At 58.5% G+C, this 26,823-nt stretch overlaps 9 protein-coding genes across 9 annotated transcripts; 4 read left to right on the forward strand and 5 right to left on the reverse strand.

The window, feature by feature from the left end:
• Positions 1 to 267: 267 nt before the first annotated feature.
• On the reverse strand, positions 268 to 2,621 carry PLICBS_010242 (acyl-CoA/sterol acyltransferase; the record flags this gene model as incomplete). The annotated part of the gene is made up of 7 exons (XM_018326665.2): positions 268 to 387; positions 465 to 682; positions 762 to 858; positions 915 to 1,033; positions 1,083 to 1,731; positions 1,785 to 1,906; positions 1,958 to 2,621. The coding sequence occupies 7 exons, from the start codon at positions 2,619 to 2,621 to the stop codon at positions 268 to 270; spliced, it is 1,989 nt and encodes a 662-aa protein (XP_018174985.2).
• A 1,479-nt stretch (positions 2,622 to 4,100) lies between these two features.
• Positions 4,101 to 5,483, forward strand: PLICBS_010243 (uncharacterized protein; the record flags this gene model as incomplete). Its single annotated transcript, XM_018326663.2, has 6 exons — positions 4,101 to 4,183; positions 4,715 to 4,771; positions 4,828 to 4,927; positions 4,989 to 5,203; positions 5,255 to 5,376; positions 5,431 to 5,483. The coding sequence occupies 6 exons, from the start codon at positions 4,101 to 4,103 to the stop codon at positions 5,481 to 5,483; spliced, it is 630 nt and encodes a 209-aa protein (XP_018174983.1).
• Positions 5,484 to 6,019: 536 nt separating this feature from the next.
• PLICBS_010244 (uncharacterized protein) lies at positions 6,020 to 7,861 on the reverse strand (the record flags this gene model as incomplete). The annotated part of the gene is made up of 1 exon (XM_018326662.2): positions 6,020 to 7,861. One exon carries the CDS (start codon positions 7,859 to 7,861, stop codon positions 6,020 to 6,022), a length of 1,842 nt encoding a protein of 613 aa, XP_018174982.2.
• A 1,591-nt stretch (positions 7,862 to 9,452) lies between these two features.
• On the reverse strand, positions 9,453 to 10,939 carry PLICBS_010245 (uncharacterized protein; the record flags this gene model as incomplete). The annotated part of the gene is made up of 2 exons (XM_018326661.2): positions 9,453 to 10,777; positions 10,864 to 10,939. The coding sequence occupies 2 exons, from the start codon at positions 10,937 to 10,939 to the stop codon at positions 9,453 to 9,455; spliced, it is 1,401 nt and encodes a 466-aa protein (XP_018174981.2).
• Positions 10,940 to 12,233: 1,294 nt separating this feature from the next.
• PLICBS_010246 (uncharacterized protein) lies at positions 12,234 to 14,090 on the forward strand (the record flags this gene model as incomplete). The annotated part of the gene is made up of 3 exons (XM_018326660.2): positions 12,234 to 12,366; positions 12,468 to 13,304; positions 13,405 to 14,090. The coding sequence occupies 3 exons, from the start codon at positions 12,234 to 12,236 to the stop codon at positions 14,088 to 14,090; spliced, it is 1,656 nt and encodes a 551-aa protein (XP_018174980.2).
• A 245-nt stretch (positions 14,091 to 14,335) lies between these two features.
• Positions 14,336 to 15,862, reverse strand: PLICBS_010247 (alpha-L-arabinofuranosidase; the record flags this gene model as incomplete). The annotated part of the gene is made up of 1 exon (XM_018326659.1): positions 14,336 to 15,862. One exon carries the CDS (start codon positions 15,860 to 15,862, stop codon positions 14,336 to 14,338), a length of 1,527 nt encoding a protein of 508 aa, XP_018174979.1.
• Positions 15,863 to 17,780: 1,918 nt separating this feature from the next.
• On the reverse strand, positions 17,781 to 18,704 carry PLICBS_010248 (uncharacterized protein; the record flags this gene model as incomplete). Its single annotated transcript, XM_018326658.1, has 1 exon — positions 17,781 to 18,704. One exon carries the CDS (start codon positions 18,702 to 18,704, stop codon positions 17,781 to 17,783), a length of 924 nt encoding a protein of 307 aa, XP_018174978.1.
• Positions 18,705 to 20,772: 2,068 nt separating this feature from the next.
• Positions 20,773 to 24,307, forward strand: PLICBS_010249 (uncharacterized protein; the record flags this gene model as incomplete). The annotated part of the gene is made up of 13 exons (XM_065601900.1): positions 20,773 to 20,973; positions 21,032 to 21,170; positions 21,472 to 21,764; positions 21,815 to 21,977; positions 22,025 to 22,125; positions 22,178 to 22,261; positions 22,420 to 22,532; positions 22,580 to 22,651; positions 22,703 to 22,753; positions 22,810 to 22,874; positions 22,930 to 23,215; positions 23,267 to 23,599; positions 23,653 to 24,307. 13 exons carry the CDS (start codon positions 20,773 to 20,775, stop codon positions 24,305 to 24,307), a joined length of 2,556 nt encoding a protein of 851 aa, XP_065457972.1.
• A 1,355-nt stretch (positions 24,308 to 25,662) lies between these two features.
• On the forward strand, positions 25,663 to 26,823 carry PLICBS_010250 (uncharacterized protein; the record flags this gene model as incomplete). The annotated part of the gene is made up of 4 exons (XM_018326656.1): positions 25,663 to 26,004; positions 26,058 to 26,333; positions 26,386 to 26,522; positions 26,577 to 26,823. The coding sequence occupies 4 exons, from the start codon at positions 25,663 to 25,665 to the stop codon at positions 26,821 to 26,823; spliced, it is 1,002 nt and encodes a 333-aa protein (XP_018174976.1).

A 26,823-nucleotide genomic window follows, 5' to 3' on the forward strand; every position in this document is an offset into this window, starting at 1 on the left:
TTTCTGTTCCAGGTAGTGGGTATGCAGGTGGCGCCGCTTGGCGGGATGAAGAGAAAAGCGTTTTTCAAAGTCGTCGTCCTCAGGTGGTGTGAGTGAAGTTGTCGTCATTCCTTCTGCCTTGGCGTCTACCTGTGAAAGCCCCGTGTCTCCAAGAAACCCGCGTTACCCGCCCCAAGAACTCCCGCAAATGTAGATTGCGTCCCGAAATATCGACATATGAAGATGAAGATCTGCCAGGCATATCCAATGCCTCCCTGCATACGCCAGTTAGAGAATAAAGTATAAGCTGCACAGCAAGCTCGGCCCCGTAAAGACGCCCAACCAGAACAGCACATTGCCGAGCGTCTGGCGCCCGCGCAGCCACTTTGTCCGGCCCAGGCGCACCAGCTACAGCCTCTTGTTAGTTTGCTCTTCAAGACGAACGGAGGAACGGCGAGACGAAAGCGGGAAGGGGTTGGACTCACCGGCAGCTGGAACATTTGCAGCGCCAGCAGGTAGCCCCTCAGCTTCTTGAACAGGCACAGCATGACGAGCTCGTGAACGCAGGCGGAGAGGAAGAAGGTGATGAGCGTGGCGGTGTGCTTGTTGACCTTCATGGAGGAGATGGAGCTGTGGTAGACGTGCCGGAGGAGGAAGAAGTGGACGGGCTGGTTCCACAGGCGGGCGAACTGGTCCCAGGAGACTGCCATACCGTCAGTGCCCACCCCAAAGACGCGCAGTGCGGCGAGAGGAGTTTGGCGTATGGTGCCGCGACGACTTACCGCAGTTCCACCAGGGGCCGTAGAAGCTCCGGTCCGCAAAAAAGGTGAGCTCGGCGAGGATGTTGAGGACGGTTTCCCAGATGAGGTACCACGCAAGCTATTAGCGTTAGACAACGTTCCCAACGTCCAAGTCTTCGGGTGCGTCACACATACCAGATACTCCATCATCAGCGGGAAAATCAGGTCCCCGTAAAGCCATGGGAACTCCTTGAACTGGTCGGCGAGCGACAGTCCTTGCTCCTTCATCTGAACCGTCTTCAACCACACGGGGTCTGCAGCCTCGTCAGCGATGAGCTGAAGCTCCGAGGGAAGGGGGCGCACATATGGCGTATTGCGAGACCTGGATCATGACAAAAATGACTCCCACCAGTGCAGCCGTCTTTTCGGCCACATACGCCCAGTCAATCGAATCCGTCTGCGGATACTCAATCTCATACACCACAGTCGGCAGGGGAATCCACTTGTAATGACTCAAGAACGTCAGGTTGTTGGGGTAGGCCTTGCTGGCATCCCGCGCTGTACCGCGAAGTTCATCGGCCAGGGCGTCCACCTCCCATTTGACGACGCGCTCGAACAGGCGAATCTGCTCGTCGTCGAGCGGCTGGCGCGAGGCAATGGCGCTGGAGATGCGATCGATGTCTCGCTCGGTGTTGGGGAGCTGGGCCAACGAATGCCGGCGCTCGGCGGCCGAGGGCGGCGCGTCGAGCCGCGTGGTGTCAATGGTGCTGGCGGCTGGCGCCGTGGAGCACTCGTCGGGGGACGGATGGACGCGCTCGAGCTGCTTGAGCTTTGCGAGCAGGTATAGTCGCTGCCTGTAGACTGTGGAGAGGTGGCCGTTGTAGAAGGCGTAGGAGTGTTGTTTCATGAGCATGGCGAGGCCGTGCAGGACGAAGAAGACGGTGTGCGTCCAGGGCCAATCGCGGATGAGGGTCCAGGCGACGACTCCTGCAAGAAATGTCGTTTGCCAAATCTGCAGATGTTAGTTGCCTACTCCAAACCGAGGTGCCATGGGATGAGACGTACGTTTTGAACGATCCAACCCCAGCCGTCCCAGTCCAGCCAGCCGCGGAAGACGAGCTTCTGGATGACCCAGCTGACGCCGGTAAGGCCGCACATGACTCCATCTGAGAGAAGCAATACAATAACTGGGTAACGTCAGCTATGGTTTCTCTTGCAAATTAGCTCGTTCGCCGTACCATCACGGGAAAACATGGTCCTCAAGATCTCCTGAGACCCCAACGGCGTGCCATATTGCCTCCAGTTGTTGGCGGATATTTTGAATACAAACAACCCGACGGAAAGCCAGAAGAGCGTGTAGAAGCCATGAAACGGGCTATTAGTTGCAACAACGTTGTGAGGGTCAAAGACGGAGAGTTGCTGCGTATAGGTGAGGTTGCCAAATTTGGTCAGCTTCTTGGCCGACTTGGGGTCCTTGGAACGGAGGGGGCTTCGCCGCAGCAGCTCCTGGATGCCTTGGTCGTTGTCTGGAATAATGTGCAGGCCGGACTCATCGCGGATGATGTTGGCAAGGCGCCCTTTCTTGGCTGGTGGAAGCTCTGTCTTGGTGGCGTCCTGCTTCCTTCGTCGCGTCTGCGGGCGGGAGGCGGCGGCAGCAGAGACGCCGCTCGCGTATGATGGCCGTATGTTTTCATCGTAGTCCTCTTCGCTGGGAGTTTCTGAGCCGGCCGTGGAGGATCCGTTGAGATGAACGCCCGCCTCGTGCAGAGCTTCGGCCAGGGAGTGCGGCTGGCGGTCGGACGCGGTGGCTGCATGACCATTGCCGTGACCGTTGGCACGGCCGGTGAGCGGGGCCATTAGCGGCCGGTCCTCGTCGGCTGTCGCTCCGTCGGTGCTCGCCATAGGGAACCCGGAGCGCAATGCGATGGATGGCTCATGTGTCGGTAGAGGAAGCGACCTTGGCCTTGATGAAGAGGACAGAGATCCAGCAGACGAGGCCCTTTTAATTGTATCGGTGGCGGTCGAGACCGAGGTCGCATGTCAGAGCTTGGCTGATGACGTTACAAAGCTGGAGAATCGGCAGGTACGGATACGGATTGGGCGGGACCTTCCAAATGTCCGACGGGCCACCAAATAATAAGGTAGGTGCCTAATAATGGCTCTATTTTCCTTCTGCTGCTTGTGCGCCCGTGTCATTATCGCCAGGGATCGTTCGCGGCTTGGCCCCGTGGCCAGTTGCAGACGTCGGCGCGATTGTCCTGGCCGAGTCGCGAAGCCCCGGTGAGGCGGACGGGATCTCCGACAAGTGCCGAGGTGGCGGTCATCCGAACGAGCCGCCATCGTCCAAGTATGGCAGTGTGCGCCCAGCTGTTGCTGGGATTCGCATCATCATCAGGATGGGCGTTCCCACGGCAAACAGGCTCAACCTTTGCAGATACAGATACAGGCGATTGCAGACACCGGACCGCTGCATGCCGAGAGCATTCTGGGCGGGTCCCGGACATCCATGGCCAACAGTGAAGACGCCTTTGATGAGTGGCGACGGGGCCATGGGTCGAGGGACCCTCTGGGTGTGCCGAGGTCGTGGGCTGACTTGCGGTTCGGGACGAAGCCTCGCATACAAACGGCAGCTGGCGCAAGCATGCATGATCAGGCTGCAGTGGTCCTGCGTGCTCAATTCACTTACGTTGTACGGGGGACTCGCGAAGCACAGCTACTTGGGTTGGGTGAATGATGGAGGCAGGGCGCAGACACGTCAGTTCCCCATCGAATGGTCTTGCCATATGAATAGAGTGAGCATCACTGATGAGCCCGTTGCGCGTCACACGCTCAGCGCCCCGAACCGGGCGGGGACCCAGCTCCAGCGCATGGCAGCAAACGGGCGCTGTTGCACCGATTAACAGACGAGAGCTGTCACGGTTGACGGGATCCACTGCCTGCCCCCAGAGCGGACCGTCGACAGTGACAGACCCGTCCCGCCGGTCCGTCGAGCATCGCCTTGTGCATCGAACCAGTCACGTGCGCTAAGCGCGGTGCCGCCCAAGCACTGCCAACGCCGTGCAGCCCCAGCGCAGTGCCCCAGCGCAGTGCAGTGCACTGAGCGCTTGACGGCCAATTACGTCAGCAGGCAAAAGTTTCTGTCACCTTCTTCTTAGCAGCCTGCCGGCCACCACCACCACCACCTCCCTCTCGCGCGCAACACAGCTGCTGCATCCACCAGCCGTTTGCTCTCGTTGCACCTCTCCCCCTCCATCACCATTCTATCCGGGACTGCTTCATCGGTCTTCTTCAGGCACGTGGCACGAGGATCCGCCTTTTGAGCCCGCCGCATCTTCCACCTCACTCTGCCCGTCGCGCCGTCGCGCCATCTCGTCGCCCACCATGTCTCGTGGCGGCACCACCCTCTACGTGACCGGCTTCAGCCACGGCACCCGCGCTCGCGATCTCGCATACGAGTTCGAACGGTATGTCAACTACGCTCGCGCCATTTCGTAATCGCCTCCGCCCCCCCGTCCTCCCCGCCCTCCTCCGCCCTCGCCCTACGAGCGCGCCCCGACGATGAGAGAGAGAGCTCCCGCCATGCCCTGCTCTCCTTGACGGCCACCTCTCGACCTCTCGATACCGGGACTGCGAGAAAGTCTCCATGACATTCGCCCTTCTCCTCGTCGTCGTCATCGTCGCCCGTCCTCGCCCTCGCCCTCGCCCCCGCTCCCCCGCCCCCCAGACGTCAACCTCTCCCCGTCCAGCTACCCCTCCCAATCGCTTGACACGTCCGTCGGTGCGTCTGCTGGTTCGCCTCGCTCGCCACGGCGATTCGTTCGAGTCGACGTTATACTAGCACGTTTCGTGCGTGAGAGCGTTCATGATATCATTCATGTCGTTGGGAGGACAAAATCGCCGTGTTTGGGGAGCATTTTCCTTCCGTGGTTCCTTTGGCTTCGTGGCCTCGGGGGCGTCGCTGCTGGTTCTTGAACTTTGCTAACGCATTTTCGCAGCTACGGTCGTCTCGTTCGTTGCGATATCCCGGCCCCCCGCTCGTCGTCCAGCCGACTGTGAGTTCCTCCGTTTGCTCCAACGCGAGATTCAGAATGCTAATGGACTGGTGCAGCTTCGCTTTCGTCGAGTACGAGGACAAGCGCGACGCTGATGATGCGTATTATGAGATGCACAACAAGCGCCTTGGCCGTGACGACATCCTGAAGATTGAGGTCAGTCAACTTGCCGCCTGCTCCTTGCCCGGTGTGAGCAAACCGCTAACGCGCGAGACAGTGGGCCAGAACTCCTCCTTCTGCCTCCTGGCGCTTCGAGTCCGGTCGCGACCGTGACCGCCGCGGCCCCCGTTCGCCCCGTCGTGGCCGCTCCCCCTCTCCTCGCCGCAGCACCCGCGACTACTCCCCCCGCAAGGAGGATCGCCGCGACCGTGACCGCGACTACGACCGCGACAGCCGCCGCGACCGCGACCGCTCCCGCAGCCCCGATCCTCGGTGCGTCCCGCCTCCTCGAGACTACATGTACAGATGCTAACTCCTCGTCAGTGACCGCGACCGCGACGTCAAAGACGAGCGGGACGACCGTGACCGAGATGATCGCGACCGTGATGACCGCGACCGCCGCGAGAACGGCACCAACGGCGAAGGCCGTGATCGTGACCGCAAGGGTACGACGCTCTAGAGCCGCGTTCGTCCCGAACCGCTGCTGATCGATCTGACAGGCGATGACACCCCTCCTCCCGCCGCTCACGACGAGCTTGACGTTGCCGAGTAGACTGGCAGTCGCGTGTCGTGGGCGCAGGTGAGGCTGGATGAACCAAAACGGGACCCAAGGTCCTGCCTTCTCTTTCGGTTGTTTTGTTTCTCTCTGCCTGCCTGTCTCGCCCCCATCTTTCGTGTTGCACTTGTTTCACCGGTCGGTCAAGGCGGATATAACGGCGTAGAAGTTTGCGATACACACGGCGCGTGGGACGCGCCGAGGGACCACTTTCCATTTGTTTTTACTGAGCAGCTCGGATGGCACGCACTGCGGGAAACGTTCTTGCATTCGAGGTAATTCGACAGCTGTATGTACTCTAGGTCTTGATCAATCAAGGAGTTGCCTTGCAGACATGGTATGAAGACGCGAGTGAGATCTGGTCACACGCTGGATAGCGTCCGAGCAGCAAGTGCTCCTACAACCTTGGGCTGGACGATGAGGGATCAGTCGGCCGTGTATCACGCAAGGTATGGTGGTATATGCATCTAGGTCTATCACGCTGACTGCCTGAACTTGTACAGAACGGTCCGAGCCTACACGCACGCGAGAGCCTACACGTACGCGAGAGTGATGCCTGCAATCGCTCCTGACCCCTCGTACAGCTTCTTTCGATCTCCCCCATCCAAGTTCAGCCGGTAGACGGTGCCGCCCAGGTCGGTTGTGTAGATGTGCCTGTTGGTCGGGTCCAGCTTGATACCGATGGCCTCGTGCATGTCGCGCGCGATGACCTCGTAATCCTTGCCCGGCCGGCTCGGGGCTTCAGCCGGGTGGACCGTCTCCAGCTTGGCGCGGTTGATGCTGTTGCCGAGGGGCAGCTCGCCTCGGTCCGTCCAGTACAGCATGTTCTCCGCCTCATCGACTTCGAGGTCAATCGGCTCCGGCAGGTTCTGGAACAGCAGCTCAACGTCACTCCTCGACGCGGCTGTCTCGCCCGCGCGGAACACCATATCGGCGCGGAAGATGCGCCCCTTGCCGCCCTTGGAGGGGCCCTTTTGCGTCCAGTAGAACTTGCCCGTCGCGGGCGACACCGTCACGCCGACGCACCAGCGCGTCTGGTCGGCCTGGTGGCTCTCGTCGCGCCAGTCGCCCGTCTGCACGAGAACCTCGAGGCCAGAGCCGTCGAAGGCGCAGCGCATGACGCGCAGGCCCTCGCGGTCGCTGAAGTACAGCTTCGAGTTGATGCTATCGACGGTGAGCTGCTTGGGCGTGTGGACCGCGCCGCGGGGGACGATGGCCGTGACGTCGCTGCCGTCGAGGTTGGAGCTGTACACGGCGCCGTCGTTTTGCGATGGGATGCCCATGCTCGTCCAGAAGAGCTTGCCCGCTGAGAGGGAGATGTCGATGCCGTCGGGGGTGTGCTGGTTCGAGACCAGGGCCTTGAGTGGTCGGGCGTCCTGCGAGCCGACGAGCACGCGGCCGGCGCGGAAGGCGTCCTGGGGGTTCTTGGTGGAGAGGCCAATGTCGAGCAGGTAGAGCAGCGGGGAGTGGACGTTGTCGTGGTCTCCGTGCGAGCCGTTGACGGCCCTCGTCGTGCCGCCCGGGGGGAGAAGCCCGCCCTTGGGTGACTTGGCGCCCAGCTTGCCCGCGTCGATGTAGCTCTGCAGGAACTTGACAGGCGCGTCCGGCAGCCCCCTCTCGTCGATATAATGCTGCTCAATGAAGGACACGGTATCAAGCCCAACCGCGTCCATCATAGCCACCGGCCCAGAGTGGTTATTGACATACATCTCCTTCCACATGCGCTCCACCTCCTCAGGCGTCGACACCTCCTCGGCCAGGATATTCAGCACCTCGCGCTTGATGGCCGCCCAGAGCCGGTTAAAGATCAAGCCGGTGCTCTCCTTGCGCGCCACAAACGGGTGCATGCCAATCTCCCTCAGCCGCTCCACGAGGAACGGAAAGATGCGCTCGTCCGTCTCCCCATCCGTCATGAGCTCCACGATGCGGTTCCCCGGCGGCATGTAGTAGTGCATGTTGAGCACGCGACGACGCGTCTGCGGCCGCAGCCCGCCCACCATGTCGCGCGACTTGAGCGACGACGAGTTGCTGCACAGGATGGCGTCCCCCGGCGCGAGCGTCTCGAGCTCGGCAAAGGTCGAGATCTTGAGGGGGAGCTTCTCCGGCACGGCCTCGATGACGAGCCAGGCGTCGCTGACGGACGCGGCCATGTCTTCAACGGCGCGGACGGTGCCGCGACGGGATGAGTCCGAGTACTGCGGCATGCTGGTGTCGCAGTAGTGCTTGGCGGCGATTCTCTGCTCGGCGCTGGGGTCGCGGATGGTGACGTCGAAGCCGCTCGCTGCCCAGGCGCAGGCGATGCGTCGGCCGAGCACGCCGCCGCCGAGGACGGTGACGACGCGCCCGTGCGTGGAGGGTAACGTGAAGGCAGTCATTTCGCGTCGAGCGTGTGTGTCTGTCCGTCCGTCTGTCTGTGTGTCTATACGTACGGGGTCTTGATACAGATCTGTAAGAGGGAATGCGAGGCAACAAAGACGCTGTATATGGAGCAAGTTCCGCTTCTCTCTACATGTAGCAGCCAAGACTGGCCGTGTGCCTGCCCGCTGCTCTATGTACTATATAGCATCCGGTCAGGTCAATTGACTTTTAGAACCAGCCTTCTAGAATCCGTTGTACGTCAGTCATCGGCGGCGGCGGCGGCGGCGGCTCCGGACCATGCCCGGCCGGACCCTGCTTCGCCCGGAGCGCTACCAACCAGTCCGGATGCCACGGGGCGAGCATGAACCTGCGGGACCGTTTCGGCAAGCGAGCTCGATCATCGCGCTGGGCGATCCAAAGGCGAGTTTCACCTCTAGGTAGCCGCTGCGCCGAGATACACGCAACTTCATCTTGTAAGGCGGGGACAGACCGAGGCGCGGGTGTGGGCTCACTCGACTGACCGCCCGCCCCGGGGATGCCCGAGCCCGCGCCCGAGGCCGAAGAAAAAAGAAGTGGACCGGAAAGCTGGAGCAGACTGCGTAATTAATTAGTCGGTGTTGCTTGCAAGCCTGGTCTTCGAAATACCAGCATCTCCCACGGACAACTTTTCGACCTGATCGCGACTTGTCTAATAGCCTCTAAGTGGGCGACACCGTGCACTGACGGCGAAACCTGGTCTGGCGTCATGCCGCGTAGAGGGGCAGCTCGGCACAGCAGGCCGAACGAAGCCTCCAGTTCATTATCAGACGCTAGTAAGATGTGCCTCGCCCTGTCTAGTTTAGCTGCCTTGCTGCTATTGTGGGCTCCGGTAGTTGGGCACACAAGGGCTCGGTCCCCATAGCTGTCCATCTGCGCCACCCGGTCGGACTGCCTGGACCGCCACTGACGAGCTGGATGGGACAGGGAGCTCAAAGCGCGGCGCTAGGGCAAGTGGCGTAGGGGGTAAGGGAAATCTCCAAGTACCGGCTGGCAGCCGCCTCCCTGGGACCTCGGCGGCTCGACTTACACGCAACGAGCTCTTCTTTTTTGTCGGTCATTGATCGTCAGCCATTGAGTCGAGTGCTCGTACAGAGGCAAGGAGGAAACTCTTGCAGCGCGATTTGTGTCCCAAGATGATTTATTACTATAACCATTGTCACTAACAGACCACTTGTACATGTAGTCTCCAGCGTTGAGTTCATACTCCCAACGGTCTGAGCGATCTGGCTGAGAGAACAAAGACCTTGGCACAGGGCTCAACGTGGTTCTCAGAGAGTATTGACCAATGCGCTTTCCTACATCTTCAAGTACATAAACTGCCTCGAAGACATGGGAACGAGATTCATACATCATTATCGAGAGACCAGGTCTTGTTTCGCCCATCATCTACACCGAAATGATGCTAGCACGTCTATGTGATCTGCTGTTCACCCGGATTGAAGGTCTACACTCGATCTGCGCATGTGCTTTTGTCTATGTAACCGACCTGACTATCCGCTGCCAGTCCTCTACATGCACCCGATCATCCATGTCACCTCGCTCGAGCCTTGCCCCCCAACTATTTGCACCTTAGAAGCAGAAAATCTGATCCGTGGCCTTCGCCGACGCCCCCGGCTGCTCGAAGCCGAGGCTCACGAGCGACTTCTTGGCCGCGTTGACCATGCCCGGCGGCCCGCAGAGCATCATCTTGGTGTGCAGCCCCGGCGCCGGCAGCTTCTCCTGCATCAGCTCGCGCGTGACGTAGCCCGATCCATACTGCCACTTCTCCGGCGGCTGGTCCAGCAGGTAGTACACTTGCAGGTTCTTGGGGTACCGCCGCGCAAAGGCGTCGAGCTCCTCGCGCAGGAGGATGTCCTCCTCGGTGCGGTTCGCGTAGATGAGGCTGACCTGCGTCGTGTCGCGGTCGTCCTCGCAGATGGCGCGGATGACCTGGAACATGGGCGTGATGCCCGTGCCGCCGGCGACCATGCCGATCTTGCTGCACAGGCCGGGCCGGTACCGCATCGCGCCCTTGGGGCCCCGGAAGAGGACCTCGTCGCCGTTCTCGAGGCCCGCCAGGTAGCCGTTGGTGAGCTTGCCGTCGGGGTACACCTTGACGACGAGCTCGAGGACGCCGCGATCGGCGTTGTTGGACACGGGAGTGTAAGACCGGGCGACGCTCTCACCCGCGACGTCGGCCTTGATGACGACGTGCTGCCCTATGGGCAGGCCCAGTACGGTGCTCGTGGTGGGGAGGGTAAAAGTGAGGCGGTAGACGTTGGGGGCGATGAGCGTCTTGGTCTTGAGTGGCAGCGACGAGTACTTGACTGGGTCGAGGAGCCCTCTCTGCAGCAGCGTGTCCTCCTCGACGCGCTTCGGCACCTTCATATGCGCAGGATAGCTGGTGAAGGACTTTTTGCTGCCCCATACCAGCTGCGCGAACCTATGTGCGACAACCGCATCAATGGCAGCAAACACGCCGCCCCCGATGAGGATGCCTCTGATGAAGCCAGGTCCGCCAGACGACGTGTTGCCGCTGCCGCTGTGCTTTAACAGCGACGCAACCCATCGAGGCGACTTAAAGCCCCAATGGCGACCCGCGTAGTACAGAGCCACCACGCCGAGCGAGAACAGGCTCAGGTTGACCATCTTGGTGACGGAGCTGCCGCCCCTGACATCGCCGCCGCTCTGGCCAGGCTGCGTCGTGGGCGGCGTGACAACGCCGACAGGCTTGCGCTTGGGCTTCTTCTTCTGGAAGCCTTGCAGGGTACCTACCAAAAACGACTCCATAGCCTCAAAAGCATCCTCAGAGTGGCCAGCGTTGTCAAACTCATCGCTGGCGTCGGCGCCCGCAGCTTCAGTGAGCACCTCGGCGCCACCAGGGTGGTCGTGCAAGTACTTGGTCACATCATAGACTGTATATTTGTCGCCCCGTCAGCTCTTTCTCCCAACTGATGAAGCACTGCATGTAACTGTAGGGGCCTGTTGTGGGCAGACTAACCTTTGCCGTGGATGGTGAACCACGCATCTTGCGGGCTCTTGTGCTCGGCCACCTCCCTGGCGGTAAACTCCTTCATGGCGAAAGTGCTTTCTCGACAGAGTGTTTGGACCTGTCTAGCCTGGCGGTGGCAGAATCACGGGAAGACACCGAATAAAGGGGGCTGCTGTCTAGAACGATCATGGATCTATTGCTCCGCTGCAAATGTCGATGAGGACGAGCATGCCCTTATGATCAATCTTCATCACGAGCCACGCCACCGCGACCAGGCATTGAACGTACTCTGCCCCTTCCGCAGTCTCCTGCCCGCAAGAGCGAATCGAGCTCCGCACCTGACAAGAGAATGAACCGAGGTTTGCTTGCTGCTTGACGAGCTCATCCGCCGCCGCGCCTCATGAAACCGGCCGGCGCGGAGGTCCACATCGGGGGACACGAGGGCCCGGCCCGTCAAGACGTCAACGTCATCCTCGCGCCGCTACGGGCATTTCCGCAGATCGAGCTCTGCCGGAAGCGCCGAAGTCAAGCTGTCACAACCCGACAGCGGAATTGGGTTCCGCTGACAGTAGTCTCTTCCCATGTCCCGTGTAAGCGCGACTCATGCGAGACTCGAGGGTCAGGGCAGCCCAGGGCCAGGGGGGTTCGAGAGCTAGGGACGCGGAAGCGTTAAATTGGGGAGGATGTTGGGTCAAGCCTCGGCTGACGATCCTCAGTGAGAGCTTGCCCCAAGCTAACGGCGAAAAAAAGGCTTGGTTCTGCGACGACTTGATCTGCAACAAGTGCCGCACCGCCATCGAGGGCCGATGTTAGCGGCGGGTCTAACAGACGCCACTCGCGCCCGCTGATATGCGAACCCTGGAAATGGCCGACGGAGAATTGTGCAGCGCGCTGCGCCCAATGAGCGGGTTGCAAATGGCATCCGTCTCGCACGCACTTTTCGATCGCTGCGGATGCGATGACGATGAGAGCGTGGCGAGTGCATTGACGGCTGGACGGAGCGCGATGGGAGCGAGGAGCGATGACAGCTACGGACCACGGCCACGGATCTTCCATGGACCCCGAGGCAGCCCAGCCTCGGTCTGGAGCGAAAGAGAACGGAGGCTGTCGGGGTGTAATCTTGACGTTGTCCATGCATTCACCCCCTTGGCGAAGCTAGATGGACCACTGTGTGACTGGCGTGTGTCCATGAACGTTCTAGCTGTCGTGTGCTTGCAGCGAGTTATATAGCCGACTCTGAAGATTATACGACTCTACACTGCATGCCATTTCGAATCGTCGACTGTCCAACAGACACAAGGCTTTCTTCAAATATCCATACTCACCCTGTCAGTCGGCCCTCTGCCGCTCTGCCTCAGCTTGAGAGCAGCCCACCCACCATGTCCGCGAAGCAGTTCTACCTCCTTGGCGAGACCGCCTCGACGGCCAGAGACATCGATATTGACGACTCTGCAGACTTTGAGGAGCTGCAGAGCATCGTGGCCTCGCACTTTGCCATAGTGGACCCGAGATGTAAGTTGAGCAAACTGCCTTATAGCTCACGCCGGCCAAATTGGCTTCGACACTGGAAGAGGACGAATGAGAGCAGCCCAGCTGACGAGCATTGCTCACAGGCGTCGGCTTCATCCACAATGACCGTAGACTTACGGCCTTGTCTGACGTGCTCAACGCAGAAGACGAGCCCATAGCCGTCTCCATTTCCGGCAGGGCGGTTCGCGACGTGCCCGGCCCGTCGGGCATCCCCTACTTTGGCAACTACCTCGAGATCTACCCCGACCACCTGGGCAACCACCAGCGGCTGTTCGAAAAGTACGGCCCCCTGTTCGTCACCAACAACATGGGCAGCCGCGTCTACCAGACCAACGACCCGCAGCTGTCGCAAATCTTCTTCGCCGAGGACGACTACTTCACCAAGCGCATCGTCCCCGGCCACCCGCTGCACCCCATCAAGTCCACCGAGGCGGGCGTCTTCCTCGGCGACACCGACACCGACGAGTGGCGCCAGGCGCACAAGTTCCTGCCCCCCGCGCTGGGCCCCAAGGCGGTGCGCCACTACGCGCCCACGATGCAGAAGACGGTCGAGCAGGCCTTTGCCGTCTTTGACGAGCTCGACGAGCGCGAGGAGGCCTTCAACGTGTATCAGTACATGCTCAAGCTCGGCGCCCAGGCCGTCGGCAAGCTCGTCCTCGGCATGGACTTTGAGCATTTCAGCGGCGTCGACGCTCCGCTGCATGAGATGGTCCTCAAGATTGCGCAGAACCTCGAGCTCAACAAGCGCGTCTCCACCATGGGCTCGTGGTATGCGAGCATGCCCTTTGGCGATCCCAAGAAGCTGCGCCAGACCAAGGGCAGGATCGAGGAGATGATGATGGAGTCCATTGCCAAGGCTTCGCGCGGCCAGGAGGACCTTGAGCTCCAGGACGCTGCGCTCAAGGCGGAAAACGTAGTCGGTACGCAGGCCCGGCTCCCCCAGTCACGCTCATATACCCGAAGCGTGGCTATTGCAAATATATGTCATGAATGAAAGCGCTAACACTGTTCCCAACACAGACTACTTCCTTCGCGCAACCGACAACAAGGGCAACAAGTTGCCACCGGCACAGTTCGCTCCCGCACTACTAGTGGCCACCGGCGCCGGCTTCACCACCACATCCTCACTCCTCTCCTGGCTCATCTACAGCCTTGTGCAGTACCCGGGAAACCAGGAGCGTCTGCTACAAGAGCTCATCGACCACGACTGGGACGAGGACACGCAAGTGACGGCCGATCTCACCAACAGCCTCTCCTTCCTCGACAAGTTCATCAAGGAGACGCAGCGCCGGCACAACCCGTCGTACCAACCCGGGCGCACCGCCAAGATCGACATGATCCTCCCCGGCGGCTACAAGCTGCCCAAGGGCTCCGTGGTCATCCCCGCCCTGCACCACATGCACAACAACGACAAGGTCTGGGACAACCCGGCGCGCTTCGACCCGGACCGCTGGGACACCGAGCAGGTCAAGAACCGGCCGCCCGGCTCGTACGTCCCCTTCGCAGCGGGGCCACGCATGTGCGTCGGCTTCAACTTTGCCCTCCAGGAGATCAAGGTGTTCTTGCCCAAGCTCGTTTACAGGTACAAGTTTACGCTCGCCCAGGATGGGCCCATCGAGTACGACCCCTACTTCCAGCTCATCAGGCCCAACAACCTATACGTGCGGGCGGAGAGGAGGGTCAAGTGGCCGCCAAAGTCGGAGTAGATGCTACGTCGTTGGTATATCTTCAAGCCTACGTGTGTCTCTGAAACCTACGCGTGCTTTTGAGCGTGGCAATGGACGTTCTATGTATGCTCGGCGTTGAGGTGGGTGCAAATGGCAGTAGAGCACGCACCAAGTTTAAGCAAGCTCAGGGGTTCACCGATAAAAGGAGTGGTGCTGGCCATGAGAAGATGTATTTAGACAAGCAGGCTATAGACTGTATGTACCCAAATCGGACGTCACAGGACCTAGGCAAAGCCGGCGCTGATGACGTAGCTCACGTCGTCATTGAAAGATACGGTGTTATCCCAGGCGAAAGGCCCGCCGTTGCTCGCAATGTAGAGTATCCCGTTGAAATGGCGCCAATAACGGGCAGGATAGCTCCAGGACCGCAGAGAATTTCCCTGGGAGTTGAGCCCACCCATAGGACAAAATGTGGCATCCTCGTGGAATATCTTTGTGTTATCGTTGGGATCAAGTTTGAGATGGTAGCCAGCGTGACGGATGAAGCTTCCGGGGGTGTCATTTGACTCGAAGGAGAAGCAGGCGCTGTTGCCAAGCCCGGTGCGCACCGTCCAGCTAGCTGCACGCTTGAGGGCGTCGCTGCTAGAAGACGAGACGACTTGAGTATTGACTGTATTGCCATCATGGGTGACATAGCGAGTCGTGCAGCACGCTGTCGTGGCCCTGAGTGAGACGGAGGAACCAACGGTGAGCTCCGGGCCGCTGGTCAAGCTTGTAGCAGCGTACCCAGCGTCTACAATATTGGCCTGTACCTTGTTCTCGGTCTTATCAGATGGATACCCCTTGGTCATGACTCCCTCGTAGAACGTGCCCTGGGCCCAATTGCTGTTATCACCACCTGTGCCAAGAATAATAGCACCTTCTTTGATCATCGGATCGTAACCGTTCGCCGGGCGTATGCCGTCATAAAACGTTGACAAGGTGCCGGATGCAGCATTGCCGCCGCGGATGGCCCACTGATGCGGCTTCCCCTTGACGATTGCGGTAACGAACCGGTAGTTTATGGTCGGGTTGGCCGGGTTGTTGGTAGGACTATAGCCGCTGAATAGCCCGTTTTCGAGGTCAGCCATGATCCAAGGGCCGGAGCCAGAGCCAGTGCCGCGGACCGAACCATCACCGGTGCCAAAGTAGATGGCTTCCATGTGTCCGTTTCCAGGATCCTGGGAGTTGGTTTCGGCATTACCATAGTCGAAGCAGCAGCCTGTGTTGTAGTGCGTGCCGTCAAAAACAGCGTACATGCCCTCCGGTTCGTCACCGACAGCCGTGCCGTTGGGTTTGTTATTGCGATAGCCACTGTAAGGTGAAATGAAGACCCCATATGCCTTCTGGCTGTTGAGCTTCACTGGTGCTCCAATGGCGCTCGACAGGTAGTCATAACCATCGGCCTCGGGGCCTCTCGCAGCACCGCCCGGCGGAGCTTGAGTTAGATGGTTCCCACGGCCCGACTGGTCGTAAATGATGGTGATAAGGCAGGTCGTGCCAGCACAGAAGGAGTCTTGCACGCTCGAATGAGCGACACCGCCAGCTTTCAGCGGCAAAATGTCGACTTTGGTGCCATCAGAACCTCGGGAGACTTGATAGAGAGGACCGGCGTAGGCGCCATAGAGAGCACGAGTGGTGCTATGCGCGGCAACGCAGGGTGTGCCGCCGCATGCGTAGATGTCACAGGGCCCAGCGTTGACGAGGCGACCTGTAGCAACAAGGGCTGCAGCGAGGATGCCGGCCTTGTCGAAGCCTGGTCGCGGCAACATGTCCGATGGCGTGCGATAAGCAGAAAGAGGACGTATATGATCGCCTTGAGTTGTGAGACGAGTTCAGACTGTCATCAGAGCAGTGGCCGATGTCGAAAACAGTTGTGTCTGGTCTGGTACGACTCAGGGTGGTCTCCATTGTCTTATAAGCTATCAATGAAAGGGCTCCCTTCTTTGTTCAGGCTGCGCTCGAGCAAAGAGAGACACCTCGTCATCGTTGACGCCCAACAGAGTATGCACACCTGCAGATGCCGCCTCTTCCATATCATGGGGTCTTGCTGCATCTCGAGGTGATTACTGAAGCGGGCATGATCGGCCGAGGTCACGCCGTAAGATGGCGCGCCGTCGCGCCCCTATACCATTGGTTGTCCTCGTGATGTTTGGGAAGCCTCTTTCCGCGCGAACCAAGGGCAAGGAAACCTCTAAAGCGCCTCTCCAATCATTGGTTCGCAAGTATTCGAATGGGGAGTGTATGTACGTACGGACTAACATGGACGCTGAGTCACCCGTCCAAGTGGCTGGAGGCGCTTGGCAGGGGATATGCAAACACCAAACAAGACATCCGTCCAACTGACAGGAAACATGATCCAGAGAGAACGGGCTCAAGTTGTGGGACTCCTCAGGACGCCTGAAAAGGCATTGGCGCGCTTGACGTATAGCACAGGCTTTGTCTGATTACTCACAGAGATGGCTGGGGGGACTTTGACGAGGTTGAGCGACTACAAGGGAACTGTCTTCTTTTGAGTTGAATGATTCCTTTAATGCGGCATCAGTGCACCACTTCATCATTCAGTCCAAAATGTATTGCAAAACCTAGACGTTGAACACTGCTCGCTGTTTGTGGGCGAGATCGCGGCACCAGACGGTGAGATGAATCCTGATCGACCAGATTGAGTGCACAGAGTCCCTAAAAGCTTGTTGAAATACTACTCGTGCGGCTAAAAGATCCGATCGAGGGTCATGCATCTTCTGACAGGTCATGCTGCATCTGCTGCACCAGGCGTCAAGTGTGCACCAACACCCTCGCGATCGGGCCGGGACCGTGCGTGGTGCCTATCCCCGAGGGCCATCTTAGTCCGAAGACCAGCCCCAACTCGGGGGCCTCGTCTTCGCTGGCAAGTATCGCACTATACTGCATCGTGCCGTACTGTAAGTGCTTATCTGGGTACGGTCTATACAGCGCAAGGATGAGCTACCGCATTGACGCGGACACAGACCGCGGGGAGGGCGCGCACAACGAAGACGTGTTGACCAGCCTTGCCAGCTTTGAGTTGACCCACTAGTGTACGGGGCCTCCTTTGGTTAGAAAATGGCTTTACGTACGGTTCACCATCGTGGTCGTGGCGCTCAAATGCCGTGGAACCGACCGCTTCTTGTTGATGGCGGCAGTACAGAAACGTTAGCGTGTCAGGGTATCATTGGTCCTGCCCGTTTCAGTTGAAGCGCCGTGCAGAAGCCACGAGACTGCAGATCTTGGGCACGCGAGCAGGCCCAGGTGACCTATGGAGGGCTGAGGTCACACCCTGGGTAAAAAGATTATAACTAACTACAGCACGCTCTTTTCCGGGCGGGCGGTCTCTGGCGTCAGCAGTTCAGCGACTCAATCGCGATGCGATTCATTTAGCACAGCACACAAGGCATTGCAGGTCTTCACTGTGAACTCGTAAATGCATGTGCCGAACGCCGTTTTGAGTCTGTATGGGATGAGTAGTTGGACTGTAGCGACAACGACCACTCGTTTACTCTGAGGTATTGTTCTGAGACCTTGAACGACTCCGTCTTGGGTACCCATGACATTGGGACATGGAGTTGACAAGACCCCGGATTGTAATACAACGCCCTCAAAGTGTGACTCGCGCGGCCACATCGCATGCGCTCAAAGTCCTCATCCTCACAAGCTTCACCATACAACTCAACATCAACTTCCGATTTGTCCTCCCGCACCGGGACCACCGAGGAAAAAATAGCTTCCCCAAGATCCGTTGTCGAGAAAGTGAGCGTCGATGCTATATCGCTGAGGGTCATCCACCTGCGTTCCCTGTGAGCCGTCGTAATTCTGATCGTTGCCTCCCATGTCAGTGTACGTGATGTTGTGCATGTATGCCGCTCGTCCGTAACCATCAGCAGCATAATGCCCACTACCCATGTCCGTTGTTGTCTCTGCAGACTCTGCTTGGAAGATTTCACCATACCAGTTGATGCGATCTGACTTTGTCTCAAGGGTGGCCTCCGCGCTATTGCCATTTGTGGTGAATAAATTGGCAGGATAATACCCAGCCCAACGCCCGTTGACCCCGAGCCACCAACTGGCATTGTGGAGTAGGTACCGAACATGAAGCTCGTGCTGATCTCCGCCGACGACCGAAAGCGGTGCCAGCTCGATTCCGGGGAAATACTGCCTATCGACTTGGACCCAGCCCTTGACCTCGGTGTTCCACCCTGCCAGATAATCGCCGATGGTTCGATAGTTGTTGGTGTTGAAGAACGTGAACAGGTGTGGGCTCTCCTTTTGATCTGGGTAGTTGATCCAACCAGCTTCGACAGTCTGAATGCCAAAATTCGGTATGCCGCGTATGACGGCGGTTTGCAACAGGGAAAAATCATCATTCTCCGCGACAAATGCTTTGAACATGCTCAAAAAGGCGCTGCCGCCCAGATTGTCGGTCGTTTCCGCGGTGCTGACGTACCAGTGCTGGCCGGAATACTGACGCCCGGTGATACGAGGCCCGACCGATGTCGAGGTGAGCGGAGGTCTTTTGACACGCGCGTTCTTTGTGCTGCTTCTGAGTATCGGCACCGTGCCCTTCGGACCTATGGTTGTCTCGTTAAAGACCGAACGCATTGGCCCGCTACCTCCGGGCAAAAAAGGCGGAGGGCTGGCAACCAGCCCCTGGGAGTCTTTGTAAACCCAGTCAATTACTTGACCGTTGTCCAGCGTAACGGACTTGGCGACGCGCAACCTGCCAGTCTGTATAGCTGCTTCCCCAATAGATTGGCAGAAGATTGCGACAAGACCAATTATGCTTGGAATGCGCCACATGATCACGATAATGGTGTTTGTCACTGATGCGCAAAGAGATGAAGTTGTCAGCATATTTCATCGAAAAGCTCGAGATAGGTCGATATCTATAATAGAGGCGAGCAAGATATATATACGTGCATAGCTTACAATGTCAAAGCCCCGCTCCACTCTACTCAGTTCTGAACCGATAATCTCGAGATGTCTAGGCCTATAGAACTGGCTGCCGCAGGTGTACCATGTCTGTTCCTTTGTACTGTTCAGGAAGGTTGCATCTCCATCTACAGCACGAGTGGTAGCTTTCCGAAAGATTACAACCATATGTATCAAATTCAAACGACCAAGGTGTGGTCCGTGTAAGTAGGGCCGAGTGCTCAGGCACAATTCGGCTTCCGATTGTAGAATGAGTTCACTTGACTTCCGGTTCACTCGGAGCATCTCAGCTGACGAATCCCGGGTGCCGACATAAACATTTATACATTCGGCATCAGAATGCCGCAAACACCTCCCCAGTCCGTTTTGGGCGATGCAAGTTTGGGTCAACCAATACTGTTTGGGCAGGTCCAACGGCACAGACCTTCTTGTTACAGCCGTAGGCTTCGGCAGAACCTTGGTAGAGGGAAAGGCTGCACTGGTATTGTGTTTAGTCGTTACATTCCCGAATGGAAGCAAAATCGCCGGCGTTGATCGGCAAACTACACGACTGAAACGGCCCTCGCATCAGAAGAATTCGAAGTTGGTAAAGAACCTTCAACTCCAGGCGCAAAAGAGCTGTGTAGGCTAATGGCCAGGCTCAACATAGCAAGAGTCAGGGAATATACCTATAAAGACGCTGTGACGAAGATCAAGCTTGCGAGGAGCGGCTCAGGGTGAACTTTTTGTGAGCCTCCTGGGTTTGACACTGGAGCTTGCACCCTCGTACATACTTGTCTGTTGGAAGGTAGACTGTTCTGGCTTGTTTGTCTGTTGCAGCAACTTTGAGTGGTCGACCCTTGCTCGCCCCTGCAACCGGCGACGCAATGCTTTACATTACCCGTAGCTAGGCGGACCGACTCGTCCTCATCGTGGGCAGTGGGGTCAACCAGACGCGGTACGGCTTCGATTCTTTCGTCTGACTGTCCCATCTCGTAGGAGTCCCGATACTCGGAACCATCTTTGTTGATGTCAATCTTTCAGTGGCGCTTCCCAAGCATGTGCTGCTGCGCCGCTTGCAATGTCTGTCGCGGAGAGCCGCAATATAGGCATTCAAAGTAGCCGATATCACAAGGTGGGGTATTCGATGAAGGTCTCGAGGTCAACTGCCGGGTCATTATCGTTCGGAATGAGGAAGCTCAGATGGGTAAAACGAGCGAGTAACAGCTGCGATTTCAAATTTCCAGGTCAAGCAACAGAGATAGTTGGACAGCGGCCTCGAATTTGAAAACGCGAAGCGATTTCCTCTCAGGATATGGTGCTTGCCAGAAGCCACATAATCCAGAGCCTCAGAGGGGACGAGACGTTATGCACAAAGCGGGGGGGCGTGATCACTTATGAGCTATGACCTGGTACAGTACAACCGTACCGGGCATGTATCAGTACAATGTTGCCTTTCTGAATTTTACACTGTGTGTTGGTCCGGCTGAGCAAAGAGTCATCGGGACCTTCTGCCGCTGCGCCGAGAAACGAAAACTCGACTCGACAACCAGGCATCGTCGCATGCGGGGACGAGCAGGATGGTGACGAGCAACAACATCGGTCCCAAACTTCGCGAACCCCAGATCGGCTCTCGGACTGGCGCGAATACCATATCTGGATATTCTGTGTCTTAGCTACCTCTCTCGGGAATCCTGTGGCGTGGGCTGACTATTCTCATGACGTGACCGCTTTTTCGACTGCTGAACATAGGCAAGCCATGAATCGCACTTCTGCCTCGGCCGACGCTGCTTTCGGACCGCAGCTGACTGGCCAGTTCGACTTCACTCTCCTGTTTGAACACTCTGTCCTGTCTATCGGTCCGTCGCTAGTGATACTTCTGGTCTCGTCAGCTCGTGTCGCGCTCTTGTCCAAGAGCTCGCCCATCTTCAGTACCAGCAGCCTGCTATGGACCAAGCTCGTGGGTCATTCCATCCTCCTCGTAGCACAATACTGACGCGTTGCTGATCTCGGCCAAGGCTCCTCTATGCACTCTCTTGGGCCTGCAGCTGGCCATCTTGGCGCTATGGAGCACCAGCCCTTCCTCCGTCAACACGCGCGCCGCCATCGCTGCCGCGGCACTCTCCGCCGTGGTTGACTTGGCCATTGGCGGTCTGTGTATGCTGAGCATCGACGGTCCTATTCGCCCTCCACGCTTCTGAGTCTATACCTCTCTGCGACCATCCTCGTCGACATTGCCAATGTGCGATCGCTGTTTCTTCGCCGGAACCTCGACACCATAGGGGCTGTCAGCACCGCAGCGTTAGCCCTCAAACTCCTCATCCTCGTCCTTGAGGAAGTGCCCAAGCGAAGTCCATCCAAAAGGCGTCATTTGCCCCGCAGGGCGGTGAAGACCCCATTCTCAAAGACGTCGACCTCACTGTTTGGCCATCCAAGCTGATCATGGTTGTCGGACCAGTTGGCTCGGGCAAATCGACACTCCTCAAGGCTATGTTGGGTGAAGCACGGCTGCTGAGAGGCCACGTGCACCTCGCTCGTGGCCCAGTTGCGTACTGCGACCCGACAGCGTGGTTGAGGCTGGGTTCTGTCCGTGACAACATCCTGGGACCTAGCAAGTTCGACGAGAAGTGGTATGCCACGGTGCTACGGGCATGTGCCCTGGAAAGAGACGTTTCGCAGCTCGACGACGGAGATATGACGTGTGTCGGGAGCGGTGGGAATGCCCTCAGTGGAGGACAGAAGCAGAGAGTGGTAAGTAATCGCAGAGCATTCGCGAGCCGAACCTAACTGCTGTGTTCTAGAGCCTAGCACGAGCTGTCTACAGTCGCTGCCCTATCCTGTTGCTCGACAACGTCTTCAGTGCGCTCGATCAGCAGACGGCGCGCGGCGTCTTTGCTCGTCTGCTGGGCGCTGGTGGATTGCTCCGTGAAGCAGGTAGAACTGTTGTGTTGGCTACACATGCGTGTAAGTCCCATCGTTTGTTGCAAGGGGTTGTCTCTGACTGTTACCAGTGGAATACCTTTCCTCGGCCGATATCGTTGTCGCGCTCGATCAGAATGGTTCTATAGTCAGCCAATCGGCACCAGGTGACGTCCACCTCAAGAAGGAATACGTGGAGGCCCTAGAGGGGGGGGCATGGTATAACGGAAACCGGTGACGCACAGGAGCCGCCTCCAAAGGACAAGATTCCCACAAAGACCTCCGCCCAGCAGCCCGTCACCCCCGAACTGACGAGAAAGGTTGGAGACGTGAGCCTATACAAGTTTTACTTACAATCCTGCGGTTTTTTTCGTCTTCGTAGTCTGGCTTGTTCTCGCTGCAGGATACATCTTCTCCGGAAAGCTGCCGCCTGAGTATCGAAACCCCGTGCCCTCTCACACTGCTGACTCTTGGGGCCACCACAGAGATCTGGCTGAGGATCTGGACCGAGCATGGGACCACGAGTCACGCCGAAGCCTACTTTGGGACATACTTGGGTTTTGGCGTGATCTGCACTCTCTTCTCGGGAGCCTGCGTATAGTGAGTGCTCGTGATGCGTCGAGGCTGCGCTCAGCTAACTTGTCCAGCTTCTTCATGGTTGTGGCCGTGCCCAAGTCTGCACAGCATCTGCACTGGCTGCTGCTTGAAGCTGTCCTGGCGTAAGCTACTCCCTATTGACGTTTCGACTGCGTTCTGATTGCAATTGGCAGCGCGCCTCTGTGGTTCTTTACCTCGACAGACACTAGCAGTGTTCTGAACCGGTAGGTTCCCTTTGTAGAATGTAGTTGTTCAAGTTGCCGACACTCATTCCTCAAAGATTCAGCCAAGACATGACGCTGGTGGACCAGGTCCTTCCCATGTCTGTGTTCACGACAACGTTCGGTAAGGGAACCGCCGCCTCAGCGAGGCTGTCCAAGTGCTCACATGCTTGTCATAGATGTGTACAATGTGATTGCGGGAGCGGCGCTGATTGCGTCTGGCTCAACGTATGTCGCAGCCATCATCCCGGTCTGCGTTGTGGCCATTTACTATATTCAGAAATTCTATCTTCGCACTTCTCGCCAGATGCGGCACTTGGATCTGGAGGCCAAGTCACCGCTATACCGCCTCTTCACGGAGGCGGCTGCCGGAATCATCACTGTGCGGGCATTTGGGTGGAAGACGGACATGGCCAACGAGAACCTGCGGCTCCTGGAGCATTCTCAAAAGCCGTATTACACCATGTGAGTACTGACCCTACCCGGTCGTGTTGTTCGGTGACTGATTTGTCAAAGGTATTGCATTCAGCGCTGGCTGAATGTTGTCCTAGACATCCTAGTGGCAGCCATCGCCATTGTGCTCGTCGGCTTTGCCTTGGGCCTCTCCAACACGGCTACCCAGGGCTCCATTGGATTGGCCCTGATCAACGTCATGGAGTTTAAGCAAAGTCTCTCGATGCTGATTAACTCCTGGACAGGCCTTGAGACGTCGCTAGGGGCCATTGCGCGCCTCAAGAGCTTCATCGCCGAGACGAAGACGGAAGGACTGGAGATTGAGGATGAGGCGCCGCCGGCAGATTGGCCCCAGCGGGGAGTGATTCAGATGATGAATGTCACGGCCAAGTACAAGTAAGGAGCATTTCACAGGCAGCACAGAGACAATGGTACTAACCCGACGATAGCGCCGAAGACGGTCAACCGCAGTCTCCTATCCGTAACGTCGACTTGGATATTCAGCCAGGCCAAAAGGTGGCCATCATCGGCCGCACCGGAAGCGGCAAGTCGTCTCTCCTTCTCACGCTGCTGCACCTGCTCGACATGGAGGCAGGTCGCGTCACGATTGACGGGATAGATCTGTCGCGCGTCCCTCGCCAGGCGCTCCGGTCGGCCATTGTGGCGATCCCGCAAGATGCCGTGGAGCTTCCAGGCTCGGTGCGTGAGAATCTGGCTCTCGACCGGGAAGGGTCTGAGCGCGACGACGAAACCATGCAGCAGGCCTTGCGCCGCGTCGGCCTCTGGGATCTGGTGAGCGAGCGAGGAGGTCTCGGATGCGACCTGGACGACATTGGGCTCTCGGCAGGGCAGAAGCAGCTGTTTTCTCTGGCGCGTGCACTACTGACGGTGCAAAGGAGGCAATCGTCTGGCGGCATCGTGTTGATGGACGAGCCAACTAGTAGCGTGGACGAGGAGACCGACGCCAAGGTGCGTGGCATCGTGGCGGAGGAGTTTGCACGTTACACCATCCTCACCGTCAGCCATAGACTGGATGCGGCGAGAGACGCAGACGTGGTGGTGCGGATGGACGGTGGAGGCGTGGTTGAGATGACACGAGGATGAGTGATGCTGGCTGGGCCTCTGATAAGAGTCTACGGTAGGGTACCTGGTAGGGCGCCTGATACGGTACAGGTACCTCGTACAGTGTAGGGGCGCCTACTGTGAGACGCTCCAGTCCCCGCCTAGACAGCTCCCAACCTAACCAACGGCGACAGTCTTGACAGACGAGCCATTTTTATCGCTTCTTGACAACCGGCAATCTTCCATGGCTTTCATAGAGCATTATTGGATACCAAGTACCCCATTATAAAGACTAATCGACATTAAATTGCAGTGAGCGGCACAGGGCATTTGGGCGGAATCGGCACATTTGCGTGGCTTAGTCATTTTGCAGCTAAGCCGCGGCTTCCCGCCCGCTCTCCGGGGCTGTGACGGGCTGGACGGCGAAACAGCGCGCAGTAGCGCCAAGGCACAGGGGCATGCAGGCAGGTACCGGTACTGGCAGCCGCTGCGAGGTGCTACCGGGCCCGTCCAGGCTGCAGCCTCAGGTGGCCCCGGGCCTGTTGGATTGGCCCGAGTCGCATCCAATCCTCAGCGAAGGAGCCACCTCAGCGCCCGCGCCCGCGCCTGCGCCGCCCCCGTGGGACACTGGGCAGGGCCTCCACTGAGGTGACCCCGGCTCGGCCTGGCCTGCTGAGGTCCAGCGCTCACGCCCGCCGCAAAAAAGTCAGTCATCTGCCACTCCGCCAAACAAACGTGTGCCAAGCTCACACGCCAAACAGCCTCACCCTTCTCGTCCGTCCAGCCGTCCGCTCCCGATCCAATTGCGCGGCTCCTCGTCTCCGTCACAGCACAACCCAGCATCTCCTGGTCAGCGTCCCCCGAGACCTGCGGCCTCCCACTTCTCTCGACCGTCACCGGACGACCGGTGCCCGCACCTCTGAGACCCGGTGAGCGGCGCTTAGCGGCAACGCTCAGCCAACGACAGGCGACGACATCCTCGGCTCGCCGAACACGATACCAGAGCGATATATCGCCCGCGATCCCTCGTCCGAACGACGGCCCCATCCAGCCCCCGCTGCCTGCGATATCGAGCCTGCCCTTGACGCCCAGCGAGCCTTTGACGCAAGTTTTCGCCCTCCCCGCAAACTCGACCCGAGCGGCCAGCAAAGGCGGCGGCGCAGCCTCCTTGTCCCACGCGAGCGCGCCAACGACTCCGAACCCGCCCAGAGCACAACATTTAAATGCTATTCGAGCGGGCTGCGGAGGAATCCAGGCTCAGCGACTTGGGGAAGAGCCCGTCACGCCCAATTGGGTCAACGCCGACGCCGTCGTGGTAGCAATCGTTTTCCGACATCATGTCTGCCGTCCGCGGACCGCAACTGCAACCCGCCTCACCAGCCACCACGCCCGCCGCCATGCCTCCGGAACCAGACGTCATCGGCCAGCCGGCCAGGGAACCCGAGAAATTCGTTGCCCTGCGCGAGTGGGTCTCACAACCCGTCGTCGCCGCCTTTTGCGCCGGCGGCGTAGCCGGTGCCGTGTCGCGAACCGTCGTCTCGCCGCTCGAGCGGTTAAAGATCCTCATGCAGATCCAGAGTGTAGGCCGCGATGCGTACAAGCTGTCTGTCGGCCAGGCGCTCGCCAAGATGTGGAGGGAAGAGGGCTGGCGAGGCTTCATGCGCGGCAACGGAACCAACTGCATTCGCATCGTCCCGTACTCGGCTGTTCAGTTCAGCAGCTACAACTTTTACAAGAGAGTACGATGCTCAGTCGCAACCCTGTCTGGAGAACGGTGCTGACATCTGAAAAGAACATCTTTGAGCCATACCCCGGTGCCGACCTGGCACCCCTTACTCGCCTCGTCTGCGGCGGCGTGGCGGGCATCACGTCCGTCTTCTGCACATACCCCCTCGACATTGTCCGCACGCGCCTCTCCATCCAGTCTGCCAGCTTCGCTGAGCTGGGCGACAAGCCGAAACAGCTGCCGGGCATGTGGCAAACGCTGGTGCACATGTTCAAGACAGAGGGCGGCATCCGGGCTCTGTACCGCGGCATCGTTCCCACCGTGGCGGGCGTGGCCCCCTACGTACGTACAATCTCAAGGCAGTCTTGGATCCCCTTGCTAACTTGCAGGCCAGGTTGGCCTCAACTTCATGGTCTACGAGTCCGTGCGGAAACATTTCACCCCTGAAGGCGATAAGAACCCTAGCGCCGTTCGGAAACTAGCAGCCGGAGCCATTTCCGGAGCCGTTGCACAGACCTGCACATACCCCTTGTAAGGCGATTGTATCCTCTTCCTACCCTCATGAGCTTGCTCTGACTTCAGCAGTGATGTGCTGCGACGCCGATTCCAGATCAACACCATGTCCGGTATGGGTTATCAGTACAAGGGCATCGGCGATGCCGTTCGCGTCATTGTCCGCCAAGAGGGCATTCGCGGCCTTTACAAAGGCATCGTCCCCAACCTGTTAAAGGTCGCCCCCAGCATGGCCTCGAGCTGGCTGAGCTTCGAGATGACACGAGACTTCCTGACGGGCCTCAAGCCGGACGCGGACGCAGAGTCTGCGTCCCTGTAA

This window comes from Purpureocillium lilacinum (assembly GCF_023168085.1).
Source record: "Purpureocillium lilacinum CBS 284.36 DNA, scaffold_8, whole genome shotgun sequence".
Lineage (NCBI taxonomy): Eukaryota > Fungi > Ascomycota > Sordariomycetes > Hypocreales > Ophiocordycipitaceae > Purpureocillium > Purpureocillium lilacinum.